The sequence below is a fragment of the Orycteropus afer genome, unplaced genomic scaffold (assembly GCF_000298275.1).
Source record: "Orycteropus afer afer isolate SDZICR_OR568_19922 unplaced genomic scaffold, OryAfe1.0 scaffold00375, whole genome shotgun sequence".
Lineage (NCBI taxonomy): Eukaryota > Metazoa > Chordata > Mammalia > Tubulidentata > Orycteropodidae > Orycteropus > Orycteropus afer.
Genome location: NW_006921962.1, coordinates 1,949,643 through 1,972,995, shown reverse-complemented (window position 1 = coordinate 1,972,995; position 23,353 = coordinate 1,949,643). Strand labels below are relative to the sequence as shown.

General features: G+C 37.1%; 1 protein-coding gene across 1 annotated transcript in view; it reads left to right on the top strand.

The window, feature by feature from the left end:
* The window catches only part of PTPRQ (protein tyrosine phosphatase receptor type Q), a 332,616-nt gene that overhangs the window by 258,240 nt on the left and 51,023 nt on the right, over positions 1-23,353 (top strand). Inside the window, exons 30-31 of the mRNA XM_007953173.1 lie at positions 946-1,019; positions 14,702-14,801. Of these exons, the coding sequence (XP_007951364.1) occupies positions 946-1,019; positions 14,702-14,801 (174 nt within the window). The remainder of the gene's footprint in view (positions 1-945; positions 1,020-14,701; positions 14,802-23,353) is intronic.

The following is a 23,353-nucleotide window of genomic DNA, read 5'->3' as shown; positions in this document are numbered from 1 at the left end:
TATGAGTCGGGTCTGACTCAAAGGCACATAACAACAACAATGACATATGATGTTGAGCATCTGTTCATATGCTTATTTGCCATCTCTATATCTTCTTTGATAAGGATTCTATTCAGATCTTTAGCTCATTTTATAATTGGATTATTGGTTTTCATACTTCTTAGTTTTTACAGTTTTCTGTATATTTGAAAGATAAGTCCTTTATTAGAGATGTGTTTTGCAGATATTTTCTGCCAGTCTGTGACTTGTCTTTTAATTTCTTAACAGTATCTTTTGGAGACCAGAAATTTTAATTTAACAAAATCCAATTTATCATTTTTTTTTCCTTTATAGATTGTCTTTTTGGTATAGTTTTTAAAAAGTCATCACTAAACTCAAAGTCACCTGTGTTACCTCTAAAAGGTGTATAGTTTTGTGTCTTAAAAACTTACGGAAATTTTATAACGAATTTTGAGTTAATTTTTGTTAAAGATAAGTTCTGTGTCTAGATTCATTTATTTTATTTATTTATGTATTTAAAAAACTGTATTGTGATTTGGGTGAAGTTTACAGAGAAAATTGGTTTTCTAGATTAATTTATTTTTGCATGTGGATATCCAGTTGTTCTAACACCATTTGTTAAATAGACTATCTTGGTTCCATTTGCCTTTGCACTTTTGTCAAAGATAAGTGGACAATATTTCTATGTGTCTAGTTCTATTTTGTTCCATGAGTTTGATCAAACTTTTTGTCACTCTCCCATCAAGTTCAAGAGGTTTATATGCAGGATAGTTATCCATCTCATGTAGAGATATACATTTGCCCTGATAGTGATCAAACTTCACTTCCATCTGTAAATTCATTTTCTCTTAAATAACAATGTAGTTTTCATAATTATTTCTTAGATCATTCATAAAAGAAAGTCATATGGCATGCAAATTGTTGGGTTTTAATTTTATTTTGCAGATTTAAATTTAGAGCCACAAATGTCATGGGACAATTTACTGACTCTGATTATTCTGATCCTGTTAAGACTTTAGGTAAGATGTATTTGTGGCTTAATTGAATTTCTAATTTTAACATGTTAATTGTAGTTGCAGCACATTACTAAATGTAAATGTATTAAATTATGTCTTTATGTTCTCAAGTACAAATTCATTGAAAGGTTAATTAACCTCACGAGGTCAAAGTTAATATTTTTAATTTTTTTTTTTGACATATGGATTTTTTGACATATGGATTTTCATTCTGTTCAAATCTGGACATAGAATTTGCTATGGTGCTGGTTTTGTGTTAATATGTTATGATATGTCATTATCATATAATAACATAATAAATAAATATTTGTCTGCTTTAATATATAATCTTAAGTGTAAAACATTTTTAACTGATAAAAGAAAAAAAATGATAGACATTAAGATTTTATGAACATTAAAATCTTATGATAACTTCCCTGAAATAATCCTAAAGACTAAAAATTGATCCATTGCCTTGAATAGTTTTCTTTCTAATCACCTCTTCCATGAATTTCAATTTTATCCCTCCTATCAGAGAGCTCTGGTTAGCATAGTGGCTAAGGCACTTGACTGCTAACCAGAAGGCTGGTGGTTCAAACCCACCAGCCACTCCTCAAAAGGAAGATGAGGCAATCTAATTCCGTAGTGATACTGCCTCGGAAATCCAAGGAGGGGTCGCTATGAGTCAGGTCGGACTCGAGGGCAAACAACAACAATAATCAGGCCTGAGGAAGCTCTGGTAGTGTAGTGCCTAAGGCAGTTGACTGCTAACCAAAAGCCTAGTGGTTCAAACCCACCAGCCACTTGTCAGAAGGAAGATGGGGTAATCTACTTCCGTAGTGATTGTTGTTGTTGTTATGTGCCATGAGTTGGATACTGCCTCAGAAACCCAAGGAGGGGTCTCTATGAGTTGGTCTGACTGGAGGACACATAACAACAACAACAACAAATCAGGCCTGAGGGAGCTCTGGTAGCGTAGTGCCTAAGGCATTTGACTGCTAACCAGAAGGCAGGCGGTTCAAACCCATCAGCCACTCCTCGGAAGGAAAGTTGGGCAACCGACGACTTCGACTTCCGTAGTGACACTGCCTCGGAAACCCAAGGAGGGGTTGCTATGAGTTAGATCTGACTCAATGGCAGTGAGTTTGTTTTGGTATTAGGCCAGAATAAGATGAAAATACAATTTGGTCATGTGCATATATATTTCACCATCATGATCATTATTATCAGTAGCACATCTAACATTAAATAATCTGCCAGGCATACTTCTAGGCTCCTTGAATGCATTAACTGATGAATTCTTAACAACTATCCATAAAGTTAGGTCATTGGTCTCAACTGGATGATTTTACTCCCCAAGGGACATTTGGCCATGTCTGAAGCCATTGTTGCTTGTCACAACTGGGGATAGGGAGTTTGCTGCTGGTATCTAGTGAGCAGAGGCCAAATGCTGCTGATTATCCTACAAAGCATTCTGATTGGCAGCCTAATGCCTTAGGCACTGCACCACCAGAACTCCTTCAACAAAGAATTATCCAACCCAAAATATAAATAGTGCTGAGGTTAAGAAACACTGAATTAGGTGATAATTTAACTCCCTTTTACAGATAAGGAAACCAACACACAGACTACTTAAGTAATTAATTAGCTGGGCCAATATTCTAGCACAGGATTCTAGAAACACTCAATATGGGTTTTAGACCTAGATTTAAATCCTGGCTCTGCCAACTTGACAGAGTAATTTAATTCATGTAAACCTCTGTTTCCTTATTTGGAAATTGTAATAATAATATCCATTTTAAAGGGTAGCTGAAAGGTTTAAATACAACAACATATTTATGTTCATATTTAATCAAGAGTACAATTTTCAGTTCTTGATAGCTTCTTTTTAGGTAGCTTTTATAGTATTTTAGAGATATCTTACTTAGGAGAAATTATTTCCCTAGAATTTTACTGAATGAATCACAGCTTCTTCCTATCTCACCTGCATCAAGCCCTCAAAACCTACAATTTATTCATCTATTGAGAAAATACAACTCGCTGCCGTTGAGTTGATTCTGACTCATGGTGACCCATACACAATAGAGTAGAACTTCTCCATAGGGTTTCCAAGGCTGTAAATCCCTGGGAAGCAGACACCACATCTTAATTCCAGAGCAGATGGTGGGTTCAAACTCAACCTTTGGCTTAGTGGTTTAATTTAACCATGAGCAACCAGGGATCCTTTATTCAGGTATGGCATCTTTAAAAGGAGTCATACGGGCAACATATCTCTGGGAAGCCATTTGAGAATGTGAAAAATCTACATGCTAATCACATAGAATATCATTAGCCACTGTAATTTTCAGGGTGAGGTGTGGCTTGAAGAGGAAAATTGTTCTACTATTTCCAATCTGAAATTCTTGTCAGGTTGTGGAAATATTGTTTAAAATATCAGCCTGAGATATTTTATTGTTTAAAATATCAGCCTGCAAAGCATCTACTTAGTCAAGGAAACCTTACATATTAAAGAAATGAAGTAAGAGAACTTAGTTTGCTACATATATTTGTGGAGGAATAGCATAAAAATTGCTTTGGCTAAACTGTTTGTTTCCCTAGAAATCATTTGCTTAATTAATTTTACCCAATAATTTAATCATTTTATAAATGGCTAATCATAATCAGACTTATGGTTGTGAAATTGTGTAGAAGGTTGTCTGCACAGCACAGTAAAGTAGATGTCATCTTATCATCAACACAGTTGGCAATGTGCTTCCGTAGTGATACCTCCTCAGAAACCCAAGGTGGGGGTCCGTATGAGTCGGATCCGACTCAATGGCAGTGAGTTTGGTTTGGTTTTATGTTGTTGTTTGGTGCCATCAAGTTGGTTCCAACTCATAGCAACCCTATATATAGAGTAAAACACTACCTTGTCCTGCTCCATCCTCACAGTCATTGCTAGGCTTGTGCCCATTGTTGCGGCCACTGTGTCAATCCATCTTGTTGAGGATAGTCCTCTATCTTGCTGAATCTCTCCCATACGTGATGTCCTTCTTCAGTGACTGATCCATCCTGGTAACGTCCAAAGTATGTGAGAGGAAGACTAGCCATCCTCACTTCTAAGGAGCATTCTGGCTATACTTCTTCCAAGACAGATTTTTCATTCTTCTGCCAATCCATGGTATATTCAATATTCTTCACCAACACTATGCTTCAAAGGCATCAATTTTTCTCCAATCTTCATTATTCATCATCCAACTTCCTCATGCATAGAAGACAATTAAAAATACTGTGGCTTGGGATAGATGCACCTTAGTCCTTAAGGTGACATTTTCCCTTTTCAACACTTTACAGAGGTCTTTTGCAACAGATCTGCCCAATTCAATATGTTGTTTCTTTTCTTGACTACTGCTTCTATCGGCATTTATCATGGATCCGAGTGAAATGAAATCCTTGACAACTTCAGTCTTTTCTGTGTTTATCATAATGTTGCTTATTGGTACAGCTGTGAGGATTTTTGTTTGCTTTATGTTGAGGTGGAATCCACACTGCAGGTTGTAGTCTTTGATCTTCATCAGTAAGTGTTTCAAGTGCTCTTTACTTTAATTAAGCAAGTTTATGTTATCTGCATATCAGAGGTTGTTAATGAGTCTTCCTCCAATCCTGGTGTTTCATTCTTCTTCATATCGTCCAGATTCTTGAATGATTTGCTCAGCATACAGAGTGAATAAATATGGTGAACAGATCTAACCCTGGCCCCCACCTTTCCTGATTTAAAACCATGCAGTATCCTCCTGTTAGGAGCTCCGGTACCCTAAGGCACTTGACTGCTAACCAGAAAGCTGGCGGTTCAAACCCACCAGCCATCCTCAGAAGGAAGGTTGGACTATGTACTTCCATAGTGATACTGCCTTGGAAACCCAAGGAGGGGTCGCTATGAGTCAGGTCTGACTCAACAGCACATAACAACAACATCCTCTTGTTCTGTTCAAACAACTGCCTCTATGTTTATGTGCAGGTGCCATATGAGCACAGTCAGTTGAGCACAATTAAGTGTTCTGGAATCTCTAGGATATAAAAATCATATCACGGTCATACCTGATTCTGATGTGCTAACTTCTAGAAGATAAGAGATATTATAAGTAGGGCACATAATGCACATTGATGTCTTAGGGAGATATATCTTGCAGAAGCAGTGTTACAAGATAGCATTGCTGTATTTTTTGTATGTTCTGTTTCTCCTCAGTGAACAAAGACAGAGGGAATTTTTAACTCTTTCATCAGATTATATGCAATAACTTGTAAATAAATAATTTATATTCAAATTAAAATCTGCCACTATCTGCAAACACATGATGCAGGCTTTTGTTCTGTTTTGTTTTTTAGTTAAGTCTTTGAGAAATAAGACAAAATCTGAAATGCCTGATAATGAAGGAAATATCATCTTGTGTTTAAGCACATCATATTTTTCACATTTTGATCTCTCCATTTTTCATCATCTCTACCTTAATAGCAAAGAATCTATGCCTGAATTTCATGAGGTAGGAAAGATATGAAATCGCAGAGTAACCTTGAGTAGAAGATCATGAGTTCAGTCTGGGGTATTTCAAAGATGCTAAGAGAATACCCATGTAGATTACAAGTACACTACTAGAAGTCTCTCTTACTAAAGCTTAAAAAAAAAAAAAAAAAAAACTAACTAAATTGAAACTATATGTAAAATGGTAATCATAATGCAAAGTTGATGATTGAAGCCATGAGATAAAATGTGATAACCAAGGCATGAAACAACAGAAAATAAGAGAAGACATGATAGAGAAATCAAGGAAGGCATATTGATTGAGAAGACTTTCAGGAGAGTCTGTAGTGGTAATAGACAAAGAGAAAGAGTAGAACCAAGGAGGCTGGAGGAAACATGGATGGTGCATTGCTTTGCACCAGTCCAGAGAAGAGAGACTTTCAGAATTCCTCAGATTCTGTCAAACAGCTTCCTGCTGGCCAATGATGGGACTTATGTTGCACTCAGGTCATAAATTGTTTTAGCAATGGTCTATTGCCTTCTTTCTCTCGCAGTCAAGGTACTGGGATACAATAACCTATTCTGGAATAATAGAAATGCACAGCCAGTTCTCTGGCCCCTTCTCTGTAGCCATAACCACTCCCCAATTGTCCCGTTACTTATAGTTCTGTGTCCTGGTAACAACAGAACAACAGGAGTCCAGAGTGGGTGTGAGATGTTCAATGGTGAACAGAACAAAGGATCCTGCGAAGGTTAGGGAAGAAGAGACTGATGAAACATAGTATGTGGACATAGTAGTTGGAAAGCCATAGAATTTTTAAAGGTAGTGACAAGGAAGGGCCTCATGTATTTATTATCAAAATTCTCAGAATTCAGCACATTATTTGTAGACCAGTGGCATAAGGAGAGTCTGTCAGATTCTTCTTTACAGGAGTCTTCCAAGGGCTCTCTGCTGATAGAGAACAGCTTTGTAATTGACTTTTGCCCTTCAATCTTACTCTAGATCAGCCACATGGATTTCTACTAGACAGTCATTTACAGCTAGTCAAACAGTGACAGATGTGAGAAGAGAACATTACTAAGGGTACAACCCATAGTTCTGGTGCAGTGAGAAGATCTGATTTGGAGTATGGAGTGCACCACTGGAGCAGAACTCACCAACAGTGAACAAAGTGACCAGACATTTTGCTAGTTAATGAATTTAACACTCTCAATTCTGTCATCACATTGGTTTCTACCTGCATATTGAATATTGTGTTTTTGTAAAGATCAAATTCACCTTGAGGGTCAGGTACCAAAGATCCAGAAATCATTCTGGTGTATGATTTGATATTGATAAAAGACTGCAGAGTCAACAGAATTCTTGGGAAGAGAACATAGTCAAGGAAGATACAGTAGAAGGACTCGAAAAGAAAATAAAGTTGACCATTTCTATAACCAAAGCAATGGCAAGAATTGTTTCATGGTTATAAGAATGAGGACAAGTAAATAGTAAAGTGTTATTATGATATTCTTGGTGTCATATAGAAGATGGCCCAGGATGCTTAAGTCCCTCATTCTCCTAAATATGTCATATGTTAGAATATGTTATACCATTTATAGCAGGTCAGTGCCCCCCAACATTCCTAGAAGGTCTATTGAAGACTTATGTGTGTGTTTGATCCCAGACTCCAATGAGAGCAGTCTAAGTCTCATCTAGGTCATCAAGCCATAAGTGGATAAACATTCATTCACTGGTATTTTGGACACCACAGGCAATGAGCAACAAGCTGAGTTGCCCATCAATAAAAATTTCAGGACTTAAAAGCTTTTTCATGATTATGTTTCCAAGTCAGTGTAGGGCACATGTTTGCAAGACAGATCCTTTTTGTACTTGTGCTTCTCATAGATACTAAAATTTGGAAGTTTGAATTAGGAGGAAAAGAATCACTATTGACTGAGGAACCAATAGCTTTAAGTTTAGATAAAGGGTTAAAGGAAGTACCTGTGAGTGGGGAGCCAACTAGGCCTTTGCTGGATGAGGGTGAGCCTGTGGAAAAGGAGTTTGCATTTAGGAGAAAGTCTTTATGCTGTAAATAAATATGGAAATGATATATACCATTTTAATCCTAAACAGATACTTACAATTTATTTGATTTTGTTTTCACTCAGGATTGAGCATTAGCATTTTTATTAACAAAACTCACAAGTATTCCTCTTCAAACTGTATTTTAAAAATCTCCCTGAGGCGCATCAGTTTATAGAAACTGCTAGTAGGCAATGTTTTGATTACAAGGTTTAATTATAGAGGATTGCTGTGATTTAAAAACCAGACACCCCTTTCTGCACCTCACAGGGCTCTCATTAAATTTGAACAAGATGAAACCTTAAAACCCATGGCAAAGGCACTCTGTGATTGTTTTCTTTTGTCATAACACTTCTCATTTAATTACTATGCTAACAGTGAAATGTTCTAATATGCTCACTTAGAAACAGAAATAGAGAGTCAATAGACATCCTTTTCAGCAAAAGGACCACTTTCTCAAAGGTACCAGAGGAATAGAGGGATTATTATTATTTATGGAGGCAGTGGAAGTTTGGAGGTGAACCTTACAAACTGCATTCAGGCAGTTATTTTATGACAATTTCAGCAATTTTTGAATTTGTAGAATCTTGGGTTAGTCCTTATTTCATTATGAAATCTTGTTTCTAAAACAAAAATAGTAATACTTACCTTATAAACTCACTGAGAGAGTAAATCTGATGGATGAATTAATGAATAAATGAATATGAAATGCTTTTTTAATAAAGATGACTAACATTATTTATTCTGTGCCAAGTCTTTTAAGTGTTGAAATATAAAGGTAGGATCAACGAAGAAGAGGAAGACACAGTGGCTGCAATTATGGCACAAGCGTAGCAAGAGTGGCGAGGATAGTGCAGGACTGGGCAGTGTTTTGTGCTGTTGTTGTACATAGGGTCACTATTAGTTGGAGCCAACTCAAAGGCACCTTAAAGCATATTAGCTCAGATACTCTTCACCACAACCTTACACATGACTTCTTATTTATGTTGTTGTTGTTGTTATTTGCCATCGAGTCAGCCCCGACTCATAGCGACCCCTCCTTGGGTTTCCAAGGCAGTATCACTACGGAAGTAGGATTGCCCAACCTTCCTTCCGAGGAGTGGCTGGTGGGTTTGAACCACCAGCCTTCTGGTTAGCAGTCAATGCTTTAGCCGCTATGCTACCAGAGCTCCTCTCTTATTTATAGGTATCTTCAATTTGTACCTAAGAAATATGAATCACTGAGTCTGTAAGCAACTCTACAAGGTAGCAGTATTAGTGAGTTGTAACACCAGCTTTCAGATTGAGGTACACACCTGTAGTCAAGGCTGTGCTTTTTAACCACTGTGCTCCAGCACCTGGAAACTGTTAAGTGCCAAATAGCTTGTCTTTTCATTACTATTGGAGATGTTTCTGCTCCCACTGACTCCCTATCCTGTTTCTGTACCATGTTGTAAAATTGTTTATAATTTTATTAATTTAAAATTTTTAATTTTTTCTGGCTGTTCTCTTTCCTCACCTTTTTGTCTTAGCTTAAGAGGGTACGCACTGCCATTGAGTTAGATGCAACTCACAGTGACCCCTCCTTGGGTTTCCGAGGCGGTATCACTACCGAAGTCGATTGCCCAGTCCTCCTTCTGAGAGGTGGCTGGTGGGTTTGAACTGATAGCCTTCTCGTTAGCGGTCAAATGTCTTAGGCACTACATCACCAGAGCTCCCTTAAAGAGTGTAACATTCACAAATTAGCTTGCTTCATTTTTATGCATGAAATTACAATGCCTCTTTTTTTAAACAATGGATTAATGTACCTTTTTCTTACACCCTGGCAAATACTGTTTATTATCTATTTTTTTATATTTGCCAATCTGATGAATAAAAATGACATCCCAGTAAGAATATTTTAATTTATATTTCTTGAATTATGAAGTTGAAAATCTGTGTAGGGTTTGAATATCTCCAGTGACTAACACTGGGCCAAATGAGAAAATGTCTCACTATTCTGTAGTCCATTTATAAGAACTTTCTTTCTTTAAGGTATAATAATAAGGATAAGAATGTTTTTTTCTTCATATGCACCTATATCAGGAGCCAGACATTGTACTACGAGCTTTATATTTCATTTAATTCAAGCTGCTTCTTGGAGATGTAAAAGCAGCTTAAAAAGAAGGATCCATATGCTGAGTTTAAGTAACAAATATTTTGTAAGGAATATGAGACAAAAAAAAATTAACTAGTCCTTTATAATTATGATTTGCTTGATTATTGTAGTACATTTTCTTGTGCAAACAAAACACAATTTAATTTGTCCTGTCATGAAATTTTAAGTCTAGTTAGGAAATGACTTGTGTCTATTACTATAAGAATCATGTTTATATTTTCAAGAAAAGAATTTCATTTCCTATGAAAGGATTTGGAGAAGTGACTTTATTTTGTACTGGTACTGCTCTGTGAGTACATGCATAGCAGTGAATCAGCAAGTATACTAGATGGCAGGGCACATGTTGTCCTTTCCTAGTGGTATTTTTCTAATACATGTGCCCAAAGGATTACACATTGTTTATTAATATATTATATGTCATTTCCTCATTTCATTTGGCCAGTGCTTTGAAATGGTAACTTAATCTGAAAGAAATTTTTTGTGGTCTTTGAAAACATTTTTTCCCACTGAGTTCCTTGGTCCAGTGATTCAGTATTACCTCATAAAGATGATTGTTTGTTCGTCTTCATGCTTCCTTTCCCAAGCACATCGAAGTAGTCAGTATGTAAAAAAACATAAAATAGACCATTTGTATTTTAAAGTATAAAAAAGATGTATCAAAACTAACGAGCCACATGCTGCGTTGGCTTCTTCTAAATTTAGCTGGAGACTCTGGAGTACCAAAAAGATCTGACAATGACTTAAGATTCAGTAGTCATCCCCAATAGCTACAGGAACCCCTTTATGTGTGATAATATTTTGCAAGCACAAATTCAGGAACAAAGAGTAAAAATTGATCCCTGTATATATTACAGATAAAAAAAAAAAAAAAAACTCACTGCCATTGAGTCCCTTCCGACTCATAGTGACTCCTCCTTTGGTTTCCAAGGGAGTATCTCTACAGATGTAGATTGCCCAGTCAGCCTTCTGAGAAGTGGCTGGTGGATTTGAACTGCCAACCTTCTGGTTAGCAGTAAAATACCTTAGGCACTATGCCATCAGAGCTCCAATTTTACATATAGCTGTTGGTTTTGTTGTTAGTTGCTATTGAGTCAACTCATGGCGACTCCACGTGCTTTAAAGTAGAACTGTTCCATAGGGTTTCTTTGGCTGTAATCTTAATGGAATCAGATTACCAGTCCTTTCTTCCATGATGATGCTGCGTATGTTTGAACGACCAAACTTTAGGTTAACAGCTGAGCGTAAACCATTTACACCCCCTAAGGACTTTTATAGATACCTAATGTATTTTATTTGTTAATTGACTGTAATATCTTTTACATAAAATTATAAATTATATAACTTAAAATTGGCTATAGTCATAATTAATAGTTGTGTCTACAATAAAGATTTAATAATGTGAATATTTTTATTTGGTTCACTGATTGATTTTCAATCAGAAAAATTTTAATATATATTTCAAAATCAATATTTGTATTTATTATTAAATTTAGTAAATATTTATTGAGCATTTACTATGTGCCTTGTTCTATTCTCAGAACATGAATATAGTATCAAATAAAACAAATACCCCTGTCCTCAGGGAGCTTACATTCTGGGTAGAAGGACAGACATAAAAACAATAAGAATAATAAACAAGTGAGTCATAAGGTACATTTCCAAATTATAAGGGCTATGAAGATAAAAAGTAGAACAGTGCAGAGATGTTGATGGTGAGGAGAATAGGGCATGGAATGAAAGAATTGTATCTTTCAGTTTTAAATAGAGTGGTCATTGTAGACCTCATTGAAAAGTTGATGTTTGAGCAAAGGCTTGAAGGAAATGAAATGGCTCTCTATGCAGTTATACAAGGGAAGGACTTTTACAGGCAGAGGAAGGGGCCAGTACAAAAGCCCTATGTCAAGAATGACATAGTGTGTTATAGGAACATCAGAGACCTGTTGGTTTGAGAGAACTGAGAAAGGTAGGGATTGGGAAAAGAAGAGATCTAGAGGTAACAAGAAACCAGAGTGTTAAAAGGGACTAGATCACATAGGCCATTAGAAGACCTTTGGCTTTTTTTTTTTTTTTTCATGTATGTGTGTGTGTGTGTGTGTGTATGAGAAAAGAGCCAGATTTTAAGAAGAGGAATAATCAGTTGAAAGGATTACTCTTGCTGCTTTGTTGAGAATTGAAGGGGGACAAGGATAGATACAAGGAGACCTGTTAGGAGTGAGAAATTCATACAAGACAGATAGTGGCCTTGATTAGAGTTTGTGTTAGACTGGGTTCTCTAGAGAAACAAAACCAGTAAAGCTTATATAGAGAGAAAAAGAGAAATTTATCTTAGGAAAATGGCTGACACACTCATAGAAGCTGGCAAGTCCCAAGTTCTTGGGTCTAACATCAAGCTGGAGGCTTTTCCCGACTCACGCAGCTGCAGGGGCTGAAGAGCTCAAGGTTGGCAGGTAGCATACTGGCTGTTGACTCCAATGAATGAAGAATCCAAGATCTGCAGGCTGAATGGTGGATTGTTCTCTCATGGACAGTTGTAGGCAGCACAACAGAATCCCAATCCACAGAAGAGTGTCTCTTTTCCCAGGATGTCCATAAATACACTGGAAGTAGGCCACACTCCTAGGGAAACTCCCTTTCAATGGATCGGCTGCTCAAAACATATACATCTGATCCCATCACTGAAACAACCCACATCACAATTGCTTAAACCATACATAATTGTGGTTCAGCCAAGTTGACACACTTCTCCAACTAGCACAGACTTCTTGTACCTCAAGTGGTAAGGAGGAGAGCATACATAAAAGTAGAGAGAATGGTGTAATGAATCCCCAATAGCTACTAATTAGATTGAATAATTATTAACATTTTTATATATTTGTTTTATTTATGTATTCCTTTTTCATTTATGATGTATTTTAAAGTAAATCATAGAATGCATGTTATTTCACCCCTAAATATTACTTAAGTATGCTTCTCTAGTGAGTACATTTTTATTATATTTCCACAGTGAACACAATTACATATCCTTGAATTGTTTAACACAATATATATATATTCAAATCATCCACAGATTTTTCTCCTTATAGTTAATTTGTTTGAATCAGAGTCCAAATAAAAAGTTAGCATATTTGATTGTTATAACTCTTTGGCGTCTTTTAATTTAGCACAGTCTTCTCTTCCTCTTCTTTTTCTTCTACGACATAGACTGATGGAAGCAATAAGAGGAACTGTCCAGTGGAATATCCCAATTATGAATTGGTCTAATTGCTTTCTCCTGGTGTCATTTTATTTGTTGCTTTTCCCATTTTCTTGTAGTTTAAAAATAAGATCGATAGACTTGAATATTCACAATCAACATTTTTGACAAGAATACTTTACAGGTGTTGCTGTTGAGATCATAATGTCTCCTATAAGAGGTGTATAGTATCTGATTGTCTTTAATGATGCTATAATTGATCAGTAGGTATAGTGGTAGCAACAATATAATCTTTCACTGGAAAGTTGTTCTGACCCCTTATAACTGCATATAATCTATGGGTAATATTATGATGTCATGTGAATATCCAATTCACTATCATCTTTTCTTCAACTATTTAGAATGCATTTGTGATTGTTACTGGAATCAGTTATTTCCTTAGGGACATAACATGGCTAGTTTTCATTTTATTGTTATTTCCATTTTTATTAACCAGGATTTTCCTCTAATAAGTAGCTTTATCTCATTAACTAGAGTTTTTTTTTTTTTTTTTTTTTTTGTTGTTGCTAGAGTTCTTCTTAAAGCCCAAGAAGGTACCTTTGGAACAAGCAGGGGACCATCTTACAGCCTTGGAAACCCAGTGGGAGTCACTGTGAGTTGGAATCGACTAGGTGGTAGTGTTTTTTTTTTTTTTTTTTAATCCTTAAATACAATTTATATGAGAAAGCCAAGAAAAATGCTCCATTTTCCCTCTAATTAAAAATTTTCAGAGTAAGGAGATGAAAGACTATTGATAACCAATATTTACTCATTAATATAATTTTTATTTATTCTTGATTTATCTTTTGTTGAATACCATTAGAACTCATGAATTTTTTATCTTCAGTATATTTCAATGAATTTCTCTTTCTATTCATTCTAATACTTAAATTGTTCTCTTTTTGGCCTGTAGGAACCCTTTCAAATGATTGCTTGTTCTTTCACACCATTACTTTTTGGTGCTTTCTGGCACCAAAAGATGGCCTACATTCATTTTATTTCCTACTCCCAAGCTGGAATTAGCATTTCATCAATGTGTCTTGGTTTTGTTTAGTGAGAAGTATATACATTTTGGAAGTAGTATCATGGATTTCCTCACAGAATTTAAATGTAGTCTGTGAGACAAAGACATGTATGACTCCAAGGTTTTTGGCCTGAGCATCTAGATCAATCAATTTGCCATCAACTGAATGGTGGAAATATGCAGTTGAAAGGAGAGAATTATAGGAGTTTAGCTTTGGGTGTATTGATTTTGAGATTTTAATTAGGCTCTTAAATAAAGTAGGCAATTGAATATACAAGTTTAGAGTTTGACAGATAAAAATTAATTAGGCATCATTATATACATCATAATTTAAAAACATAAGGCTGGATGTGCTACTCAAGGGATTGAGTGTAAATAGAAGAAAGAGGACCAAGGACTCAGCATCAAGAATACCAAATATAGGAGATCTAGGAGAAGAGAAAGAACAAGGAATTTGGTACATTTTATTAGTACTCCTAGAATATGCCAATGCTCTGGTGGCCTAGAATCTAAGGCATTTGACTGCTAACCAGAAGGCTGGTGGTTCAAACCCACCAGCCAATCCTCAGAAAGAAGATTGGGCAATCTACTTCCTTAGTGATACTGCCTTGGAAACCCAAGGAGGTGTTGCTATGAGTCAGATCTGACTCAACGGCAGTGAGTTTGGTTTTTTGGTTTGGAAATGTATATTGAGATTCAAAGTAGTATTCCATAATAATATTTAATGTTAGTGTCACTCATCTCCTCCAGGTGAAGGACTTTCAGAAAGAACTGTAGAAATCATTCTTTCAGTCACGCTGTGTATCCTTTCAATAATTCTTCTTGGAACAGCAATTTTTGCATTTGCCAGGTAAGATTTATTTGTGCTCACATTTGTAAAATACTTTATGGGCATTATAGCAGTCAGGGTCCAATCAAGAGACAGAAACTACCCAGTTGCGTGTGGAAATTTTAATATAAACAATTGCTAACCAGTAGAAATGGTTAACTACTAAAGAGAGTAAAAGTCTAAGGGATTGAAAACCATAAAGAGGAACAAAGAAACTGATCCATCTAGGTTGAGAGAGAGAAGATAACAAAGAACAATAAATAATAAGAAGAATCCCAGCCACCAATGCTGATATGACATGATCATCACAGGAAAATACAGCCTACTAGTTGGTTAAGAAGGAGCTCTGGTAGCATAGTGCCTAAGGCGCTTGACTGCTAACCAGAAGGCTGGAGGTTCAAACCCATCAGCCACTCCTCAGAAGGAAGGTTGGGCAATCTACTTCTGTAGTGATATCGCTTTGGAAACCCAAGGGGGGTCGCTATGAGTTGGGTCTGACTCAGCAGCACATAACAACAACAACAGGTTGGTTAAGAAATATGACGGGGCCTGGGAATAGAGTGCAATGGTTAAGCACTCAGCTGCTAACTGAAAGGTCAGTGGTTTGAACCTACCAGACGCTATCTTAAAGAAAAGATCTGACAATATGCTCCTCTGAAGATTGCAGCCTAGGAAACTCTATGAGACAATTCTACGCTGTCCTAGAATTGACTTTTGGCACACCACAACCGCAAAGGAGGCCATGGGCAGACTAGAATTGGTCTTCAGAAGCAGCCCACTCTTGCTGGGTAGTGTGAGTGGGCTGGAGTTGCTCAGAATAATTCACCAATGAAGAGAACATGCAGTTAAGAGGCAGCTAGAGTTCATCCATGTGGCATGCTGTGCTCCCACAATGAATAATAATAATGTCAGACGAAATCAGAAGGAAAACGTTGCTCTGTCCCTGTTGTCTTACATGATCACTCTAGTGCCATCTATTGATGAAGAGTCACATTCAGCCACATGACATTCAAGAAATATTATAGGATCCAGTTCTAGTGTCACAAAGCAGGGCAAAGAAGAGTGAATTTGGAGCTGAGAGTCAATAAAATGTTAACCAAAAGCAGAGCTGCTAGGCCTTCTACATTCTTAAAAAATAATTTATAACTGCTAAAAAGACAAGAAGGCCACATTTTCTGTCTTCCTCTAACCGCACAAGAGGAAGACAGAATCGCTATCAGTAGCCCAAGGCCCATTTCTGCAAGGCCAAACATGCTGCTTCCCTCCAGTCCTTACACCAACCGTTCCTCCCACAGCATCCAAAGCCTATCTGCGGGTTCGACAATTCACTGCAGTGGCCACACAGAACTCACAGATTATGGGGTTTATTAGGGAAGCACCCAGGCTACAATTCAAGTTCAGGAACAACATTCAGTCTCTCTCCCAGCCTGCCGTTTCTCACCCAGTAGTCTCTCTCAGTCTCTCTCCCAGCAATGCATGTCTCTCAGTGTCTCTTTCTCAGCAGCACATGTCTCTCGGTGTCTCTTTCTTTCAGCAACACGTCTTCCTCAGCCAGAAGTCAGAGAGAGACTTCTGCCTCTAGGAGGCCTCCTTTTGAGACTGGCAGAGTGGCCAAACTAACTAATCATAGCATTAGAATTCTAAGCACCTGAGAAAGAGTGACCTTCCCAGAACATTGCTTTGTGCTATTCCCAACAGAAATACCCCAGGTGGACAACTTTAGCAATCAGGAGCTCCTCATGCAAATTCCACTTAGGAGTTTACGAAGACTTATGGGTAGAAAAACCACACTGAGTAATTTACTACACCGCAATAACTCTGACAGGTGTAATTTAAAATATTTGAATCAGATTAAAATTTTAATGTTTATGCAGAAGAGATAACTTATACACTAAGGACAACACTTTAAAAATATCCAACTTCCTCCTATGGTGGGTCCTCTTCTCATGTTTAGTTTATCAGTATGTCTCAACTAAGTTTTACAAGTTTCATTTCAAATTCTCTGTATCAGCCTCTTAATTCCTCTGTTGTTTATAGAAACTTGGGGAAAAGTTATGACGCAAAAATCTAGCTTTGCGAGATGGATTGGAGAGTTAAAGGAACCTTACATTTGTAAAGGTAACCATTCTACAAATTTCCTAAATACCTGAATAGGCTCTGTTTTTATTTTAAGTGAAGAATATTTCCTGTATTCTGAATGCAATGTATCATCTGCTTCATTTGACACTCTTAAATCATTTTTATGGCTAATGTGAAAGGCTCTCAGAAAATATCTCCTTCTTATACTACACACTGTTCTCAGATTCAGCCAGGAGACAAGAGAAAATAATTATTCTAGGCACTTTAAAATATTTTTTGTTGTGTAAGGTTTTGTACCTAAGAAGCATTCATCAGCTAGATTCATGTTGTTTCCCTGCTCTAAAGTCTTCTCTGACTTCTCATATCCTTACGGGATGAGCTCCTTTTGTGGACAAGAAATGCCCCATCTTTTTCCCCACAACATCCCAACACCTTTCTTTCCAGCCAAAGAGGTCTTTTCTCTGTCACTTGAATATTCCTTAGGCTTTTATACAACTTTGCTTTTGTTCAATCAACTTGAAATGTGCTTTCTCCTCCCTCTCATTCTGAAAGACCCAAATTAAATTCCAGCACCTTACTTCTAAATACTAAATCACCACTGGTCTCTCATTTTTCTGTACTGTGGTGTCTTGCATGTTGCGGTAATGCTGAAAGTTATGCAACTGGTATTTTAAATATCAGCAGGGACACTCCTGGTGGACAGCTTTCAATAGAGCTTCCAGACTTAGAAAGATTTGGAAGAACGAACTGGTAGTCTACTGAAAAGAATTGGCCAGAGAATACCTTATGGATAGCAGTGGAACATTGTCTAATAGAGTGGCAGAAGATGGTCCCTCAGGATTCAAGGCACTCAAAATATAACTGAGAACAGCTTTCTTCTGAGAGGAGAGTTGACCTCAATGACATGGATAGAGTAAAGCTTTTGGAACCTTCATTTGCTGAGGTAGCATGACTCACAATGAGGAGGAACAGCTGCAAACATTCATTAATGGGAATATGGAATGTACAAAATATGAATCATGGAAAATTGGAAGTTGTCAAAAATGGGAGTGCTGGAAGATTAATATGCCAGGTATTAGTGAGCTGAAATGGTCTGATATTGGTCATTTTGAATTGGACAAACATTTGGCTACTATGCCAGGAATGGCAAATTGAAGAGGAATGGAGTCACATTCATCATCAAAAAGAGTATTTCAAGATATATCCTGAAATACAATGTTATCAGTGCTAGGATAATATCTATATGATTACAAGGAAGACTAGTCAGAGTTATGCACCAATCACTCCACTAATGCCAAAGCTGAAGATTTTTAGAAACTTCTGCAGTCTGAAATAGATCAAACACACAATCAAGATCCATTGACAATTACTAGTAATTGTAATGCAAAAGTTGAAACAAGAAGGATCAGTAGGTGGAAAATAAGGCCTTGGTGATAGCAACAATGTGGCATTCACATGATAGAATATTGCAAACCTGGAGACTTATTTATTAGAAATATCTTTTTTAACAACATAAATGGCTACTATACATGTAGACCTCACTGGATGGAATACAAAGGGATCAATTCAACTACATCTGTGGAAAAAGACAATGGAGTTCAATCTCATCATTTAGAACAAGGCCAAGAATAGACCATCATTTGTTCATATGCAAGTTCAAGATGAAGCTGAAGAAAATTATGACAAGTCCACCAGAGCCAAAGCACAGCTTTGAGTATATCCCACCAGAATAGAGACCATCTTAGGAATAGATTTAATGCATTGTGCACTAATGATCAAAGACCAGACAAGTTGTGTACTGATACAGGAACATAATACATGAAGAAAGCAAGAGACTAAAAGAAAAGAAAAAAAAAAAGACCAAAATAGCTGTCAGAGGAGACCCTGAAACTTACTCTTAAATGTAGACCAGCTAAAGAAAAAGGAAGAAATGATGAAATAAAAAACCTAAAAAGAGATTTGAAAAAGTGGCTCAAAAAGATAAAGTATTATAATGAAAAATGCAGAGAGCTGGAGTTAGCAAACCAAAAGGAAAGAATAAGCTTGGCATATGAAAAAAATTCAAGCCTAAATTGCAATATTGAAGGATTTTATGAGAGAAATTAAATGACACAAGAAGCATCAAAAGAAGATGGAAGGAATACACAAAGTCATCGTATCAAATGGACTTGGTCTGTGTTCAACCATTTCAGGTCACATATGATCAAGAACTTGTGGTAAAACAAAAGTGATCCAACAATGTAGAAAATATCAAACAATATCATTAACATTACATGCAGGTAAAATTATGCTGAAGATAATTCAAAACCAGTTACAGCAGTACATTGACATAGTACTGTCAGAAATTCAACCCAAAGTAAGAAGAGGATGTAGATAAGAAGAGGATGTAGAACAAGAGATATCATTACTGATATCATATAGATCTTAGCTAAAAGAAAATACCAAAAAGATGTTTACTTGTGTTTTTTTGAATATGTAAAGGTATTAGACTGTGTAGACCATGATACATTATAGATAACATTGTAAAGAATATGAATTCCAGAAAACTTGACTGTGCTCATGTGGAACCTGTACATAGACACAGTCAGTCATTCGAACAAAACAAGATATTGTGAGGTTCACAGGTTTGTGTTAGAGTTGTATCTTTTCACAACACTTATTCAATATATATGTTGAGCAAATAATTGGAGAAGCTGGACTATATGAGGAAACATGCAGTATGAATTGGAGGAAGACTTATGAACAACCTGTGATATGCAGCTGTTTGCTGACACTGATAAGGACTTGAAGCACTTGATGGTGAAGATCAGAGAATAAAGCCCTCAGTACAGACTGCAACTCAGAATAAAGAAAACAAAAATCCTCACAAATGGAGCAGTAAGCAACATGATAAACAGAGAAAAGATAGAAGTTGTCAAGGATTTCATTTTATTTGGACCCACAATCAATGCCCACAGAAACAACAGTAAGGAAATCAAATGACATATTGTTGTTGTTGTTGTTGTTAGCTGCCATCGAGTCATCTCCAACACATAGCGACCTCAAGTACAGCAGAACGAAACACTGCCCAGTCCTGTGCCAGCCCATGATCCTTGCTGTACCTGAGCCCATCATTGTAGCCACTGTGTCAATCCATCTCATTGAGGCCCTGCCCCTTTTTCATTGTCCCTCCACTTTGCCAAGCATGATATCCTTCTCCAGGGAATGCTCCCTTCTGACAACATGACCAAAGTAGGTGAGACAAAGTTTGGCCATTCTTACTTCCAAGGACCATTCTGGCTGCATTTCTTCCAGGACAGATTTGTTAGTTCTTTTAGCAGCCCATGGTACTTTCAGCATTCTTATCCAACACCACAGCTCAAAAGCATCAACTCTTCTTTGATCTTCCTTTTTCATTGTCCAGCTCTCACATCGATATGAGGTAATTGAAAATACCATGGCTTATGTCAAGGGCACCTTAGTCTTCAAGGAAACATCTTTGCTCTGCATCACTTGAAAGACGTCTATTACAGCAGATTTGCCCAGTGCTATACGATGTCTGGGGAGCTCTGAGGAGCTCTGGTAGCATAGTGCCTAAGGCACTTAACTGCTAACCAGAAGGCTGGTGGTTCAAACCTACCAGCCACTCCTCGGAAGGAAGATGGGGCAATCTACTTCTATAGTGATACTGCCTTGGAAACCCAAGGAGGGGTCGCTATGAGTCGGGTCTGACTTGACGGCACTTAACAAAAACAAAACAACATACGATGTCTGATAGCTTGACTGCTACTTCCATTGGTGTTGATTGTAGAACCAAGTAATAAGAAGTCTTTGACAACTTCAATCTTTTCTTTTGCTGCTTATTGGTCCAATTGTGAGGATTTTTGTTTTCTTTATATTGAGGTGTAATCCATACTGCATACTGCACTTTTCAATCTTCTTCAGTAAGTGTTTCAAGTCATCTTCACTTTCAGCAAGCAAAATTGTGTTGTCTACATAATGTAGGCTGTTAATGAGTCTTTCTCCAATGCTGATGCCACATTCTTCTTCATATAGTGCAGCTTCTCAGATTATTTGTTCAGCATACAGATTGAATAAGTATGTTGAAAGGATACAACTCTGACGCACTCCCTTCTTGATTTTAAACCATGCAGTGTCCCCTTGTTCTGTTCGAACAACAGCCCCCTGGTCTATCTACAAGTTCTTCTTGAGCACAACTAAATGTTCTGGAATTACCATTCTTCTCAATGTTATCCATAATTTGTTATGATCCCCACAATCAAATGCTTTTGCATAGTCAAAATAACACAAATGAACATTTTTCTGGTATTCTTTGTTTTGAGCCAAGATCCATCTGACATCAGCAATGATATCCCTTGTTCCATGTTCTCTTCTGAATCTAGCTTTCATTTCTGGAAGTTTTCTGTCTATATACTGCTATAACCATTTTTTAAATTATCTTCAGTAAGATTTTAGTTGTGTGTGATATTAATGATACTGATAATTTCCACATTCTGTACCCTTTGGAATGGGTACAAATATGGATCTTTTCCAGTCAACTGGCCAGGTAGTTGTCTTCCAGATCTCCTGGCATAGCCAAATGAGTGCCTCTGGTGTGGCATCTGTTTGTTGAAACATCTCAATGGGTACTCCGTCAATTCCTAGAGCAAACTGAAATATTGCCACTTCCCTCAGTGCAGTTTCGACTTCTTCCTTCAATACCATAGGTTCTTGATCATATGCCACCTCCTGAAATGGATGAATATCCACCAATGCTTTTTGATACAGTGACTATTTATTCCTTCTATCTTCTGTCCTGGAGGAAGTGCAGCCAGAATGCTCCTTGGAAGCAAGAATGGCCAGACTTCGTCTCACCTATTTTGGTCATGTTGTAAGAAGGGACCATTCCCTGGAGAAGGATGTCATGCTTGGTAGGGTGGAGGGTTGATGAAAGAGGGGGAGGCCTTCAACGAGATGGATTGACATGGTGGCTGCGATGATGGGCTCAAGTATAGCAGGGATCGTGGGGCTGGCACGGGATCGGGCAGTGTTTCGTTCTGCTGTGCATGGGGTCGCTATGAGTCGGAAACGACTCGATGGCACTTAACGACAACAACGACCCAAGTCATCATCTTTTCAGTGGCATCAAATGCATTTGAGAGCTGGAAAGTAAATAAGGAAGACTGCAGAGGACTTGATGCATTTGAATTGTGGTGCTGTCAAAGAATATTGAATGTACCATGGACTACTAGAAGAACTAACAAATCTATGTTGGAAGAAGTACAGCCAGAATGTGTTTTAGAAGCAAGAATGGCCAGACTTCACCTCTCATACTTTGATCATGTTGGCAGAAGGGATCAGTCACTGATGGGTATCATTCTGGGCAAAATAGAAGGTCAGCAAAAAGGGGGAAGACCCTCATCAAGACAGATTGACTCCAGCTATGGGCTGAAACATAGCAATGAGTCAAAACCAACTCTACGGCACTTACCAACAGCTAAAAGAATGAACAAACTTGTCTTGGAAGAATTACAGTCAGAATTCACCTTAGAAGCAAAGATGGTGAGCTTCATATCACATTCTTTGGACATGTTACCAGGAGGGACCAGTCCTTGTGGGGGGTCATCATGTAAAGTAGAGGGTCAGTGAAAAAGAGGAAGTTCCTCAACAAGATGGATTGACACAGTGGCTGCAACAATGGGCTCAAGCATAGCAGCAATTGTGAGGATGGTGTCGGAACAAGCAGTGTTTCATTCTTTTGTACATAGGGTTCCTGTGAGTCAGAATGATTCAAGCGCACCTAACAACAACAAGAAGTACCAATAGGTGTAATTACTTATACAATTCATTTTTTAAGTAATTGGATACTGTCTTGTGAGTGGAAAAACCAACATTTTTTTCTTTATTTATGATTTTTCTACATTTAGGTCTTTCTTCTTAGCTACATAGTAATGTCCTTGAGAGACCATATCTTATATTTTCTATGTCATCCCCAATACCTAACTCATAATGTATAATAACGATTTGAAATATGAAAGAATAAATATTAGTTTATAATATACTGTATGCTGTACTGAAATAAGCATTTGAAGTCTTAAAATAAAAATACTTTGATTTGACTCTCAGCTTGATTATTTACTAATCACATGACTTACTTTTCCAATCTGAGTTTTCTGATTATAAATAAAGTAACATTTTATTTCATAATAATTGTTAGAAAAAAATTCAGTGAGATAATTTAAAAGCTTAAAAGCATTTTTATGTATTTTCATGTGTGTAGAAATATTTCATGTATCTAAAAACATTGGAGCATTATTTTTTAGCATTGGTCTTAATTAAAAAAGAGAAAAAGCCTAAAAGATTAAGGCTGTAATCTTTATGGGAGCAGACTGCCACATTTTGCAGAGTGGCTGGTACCACTGACCTCTCAGCAGTTGAGCACTTAACCACTGTGACACCTGGGCTCCATCATTGGTGTTAATTGCACTGAGCTCTCTTCATTTTGGCATATTTCC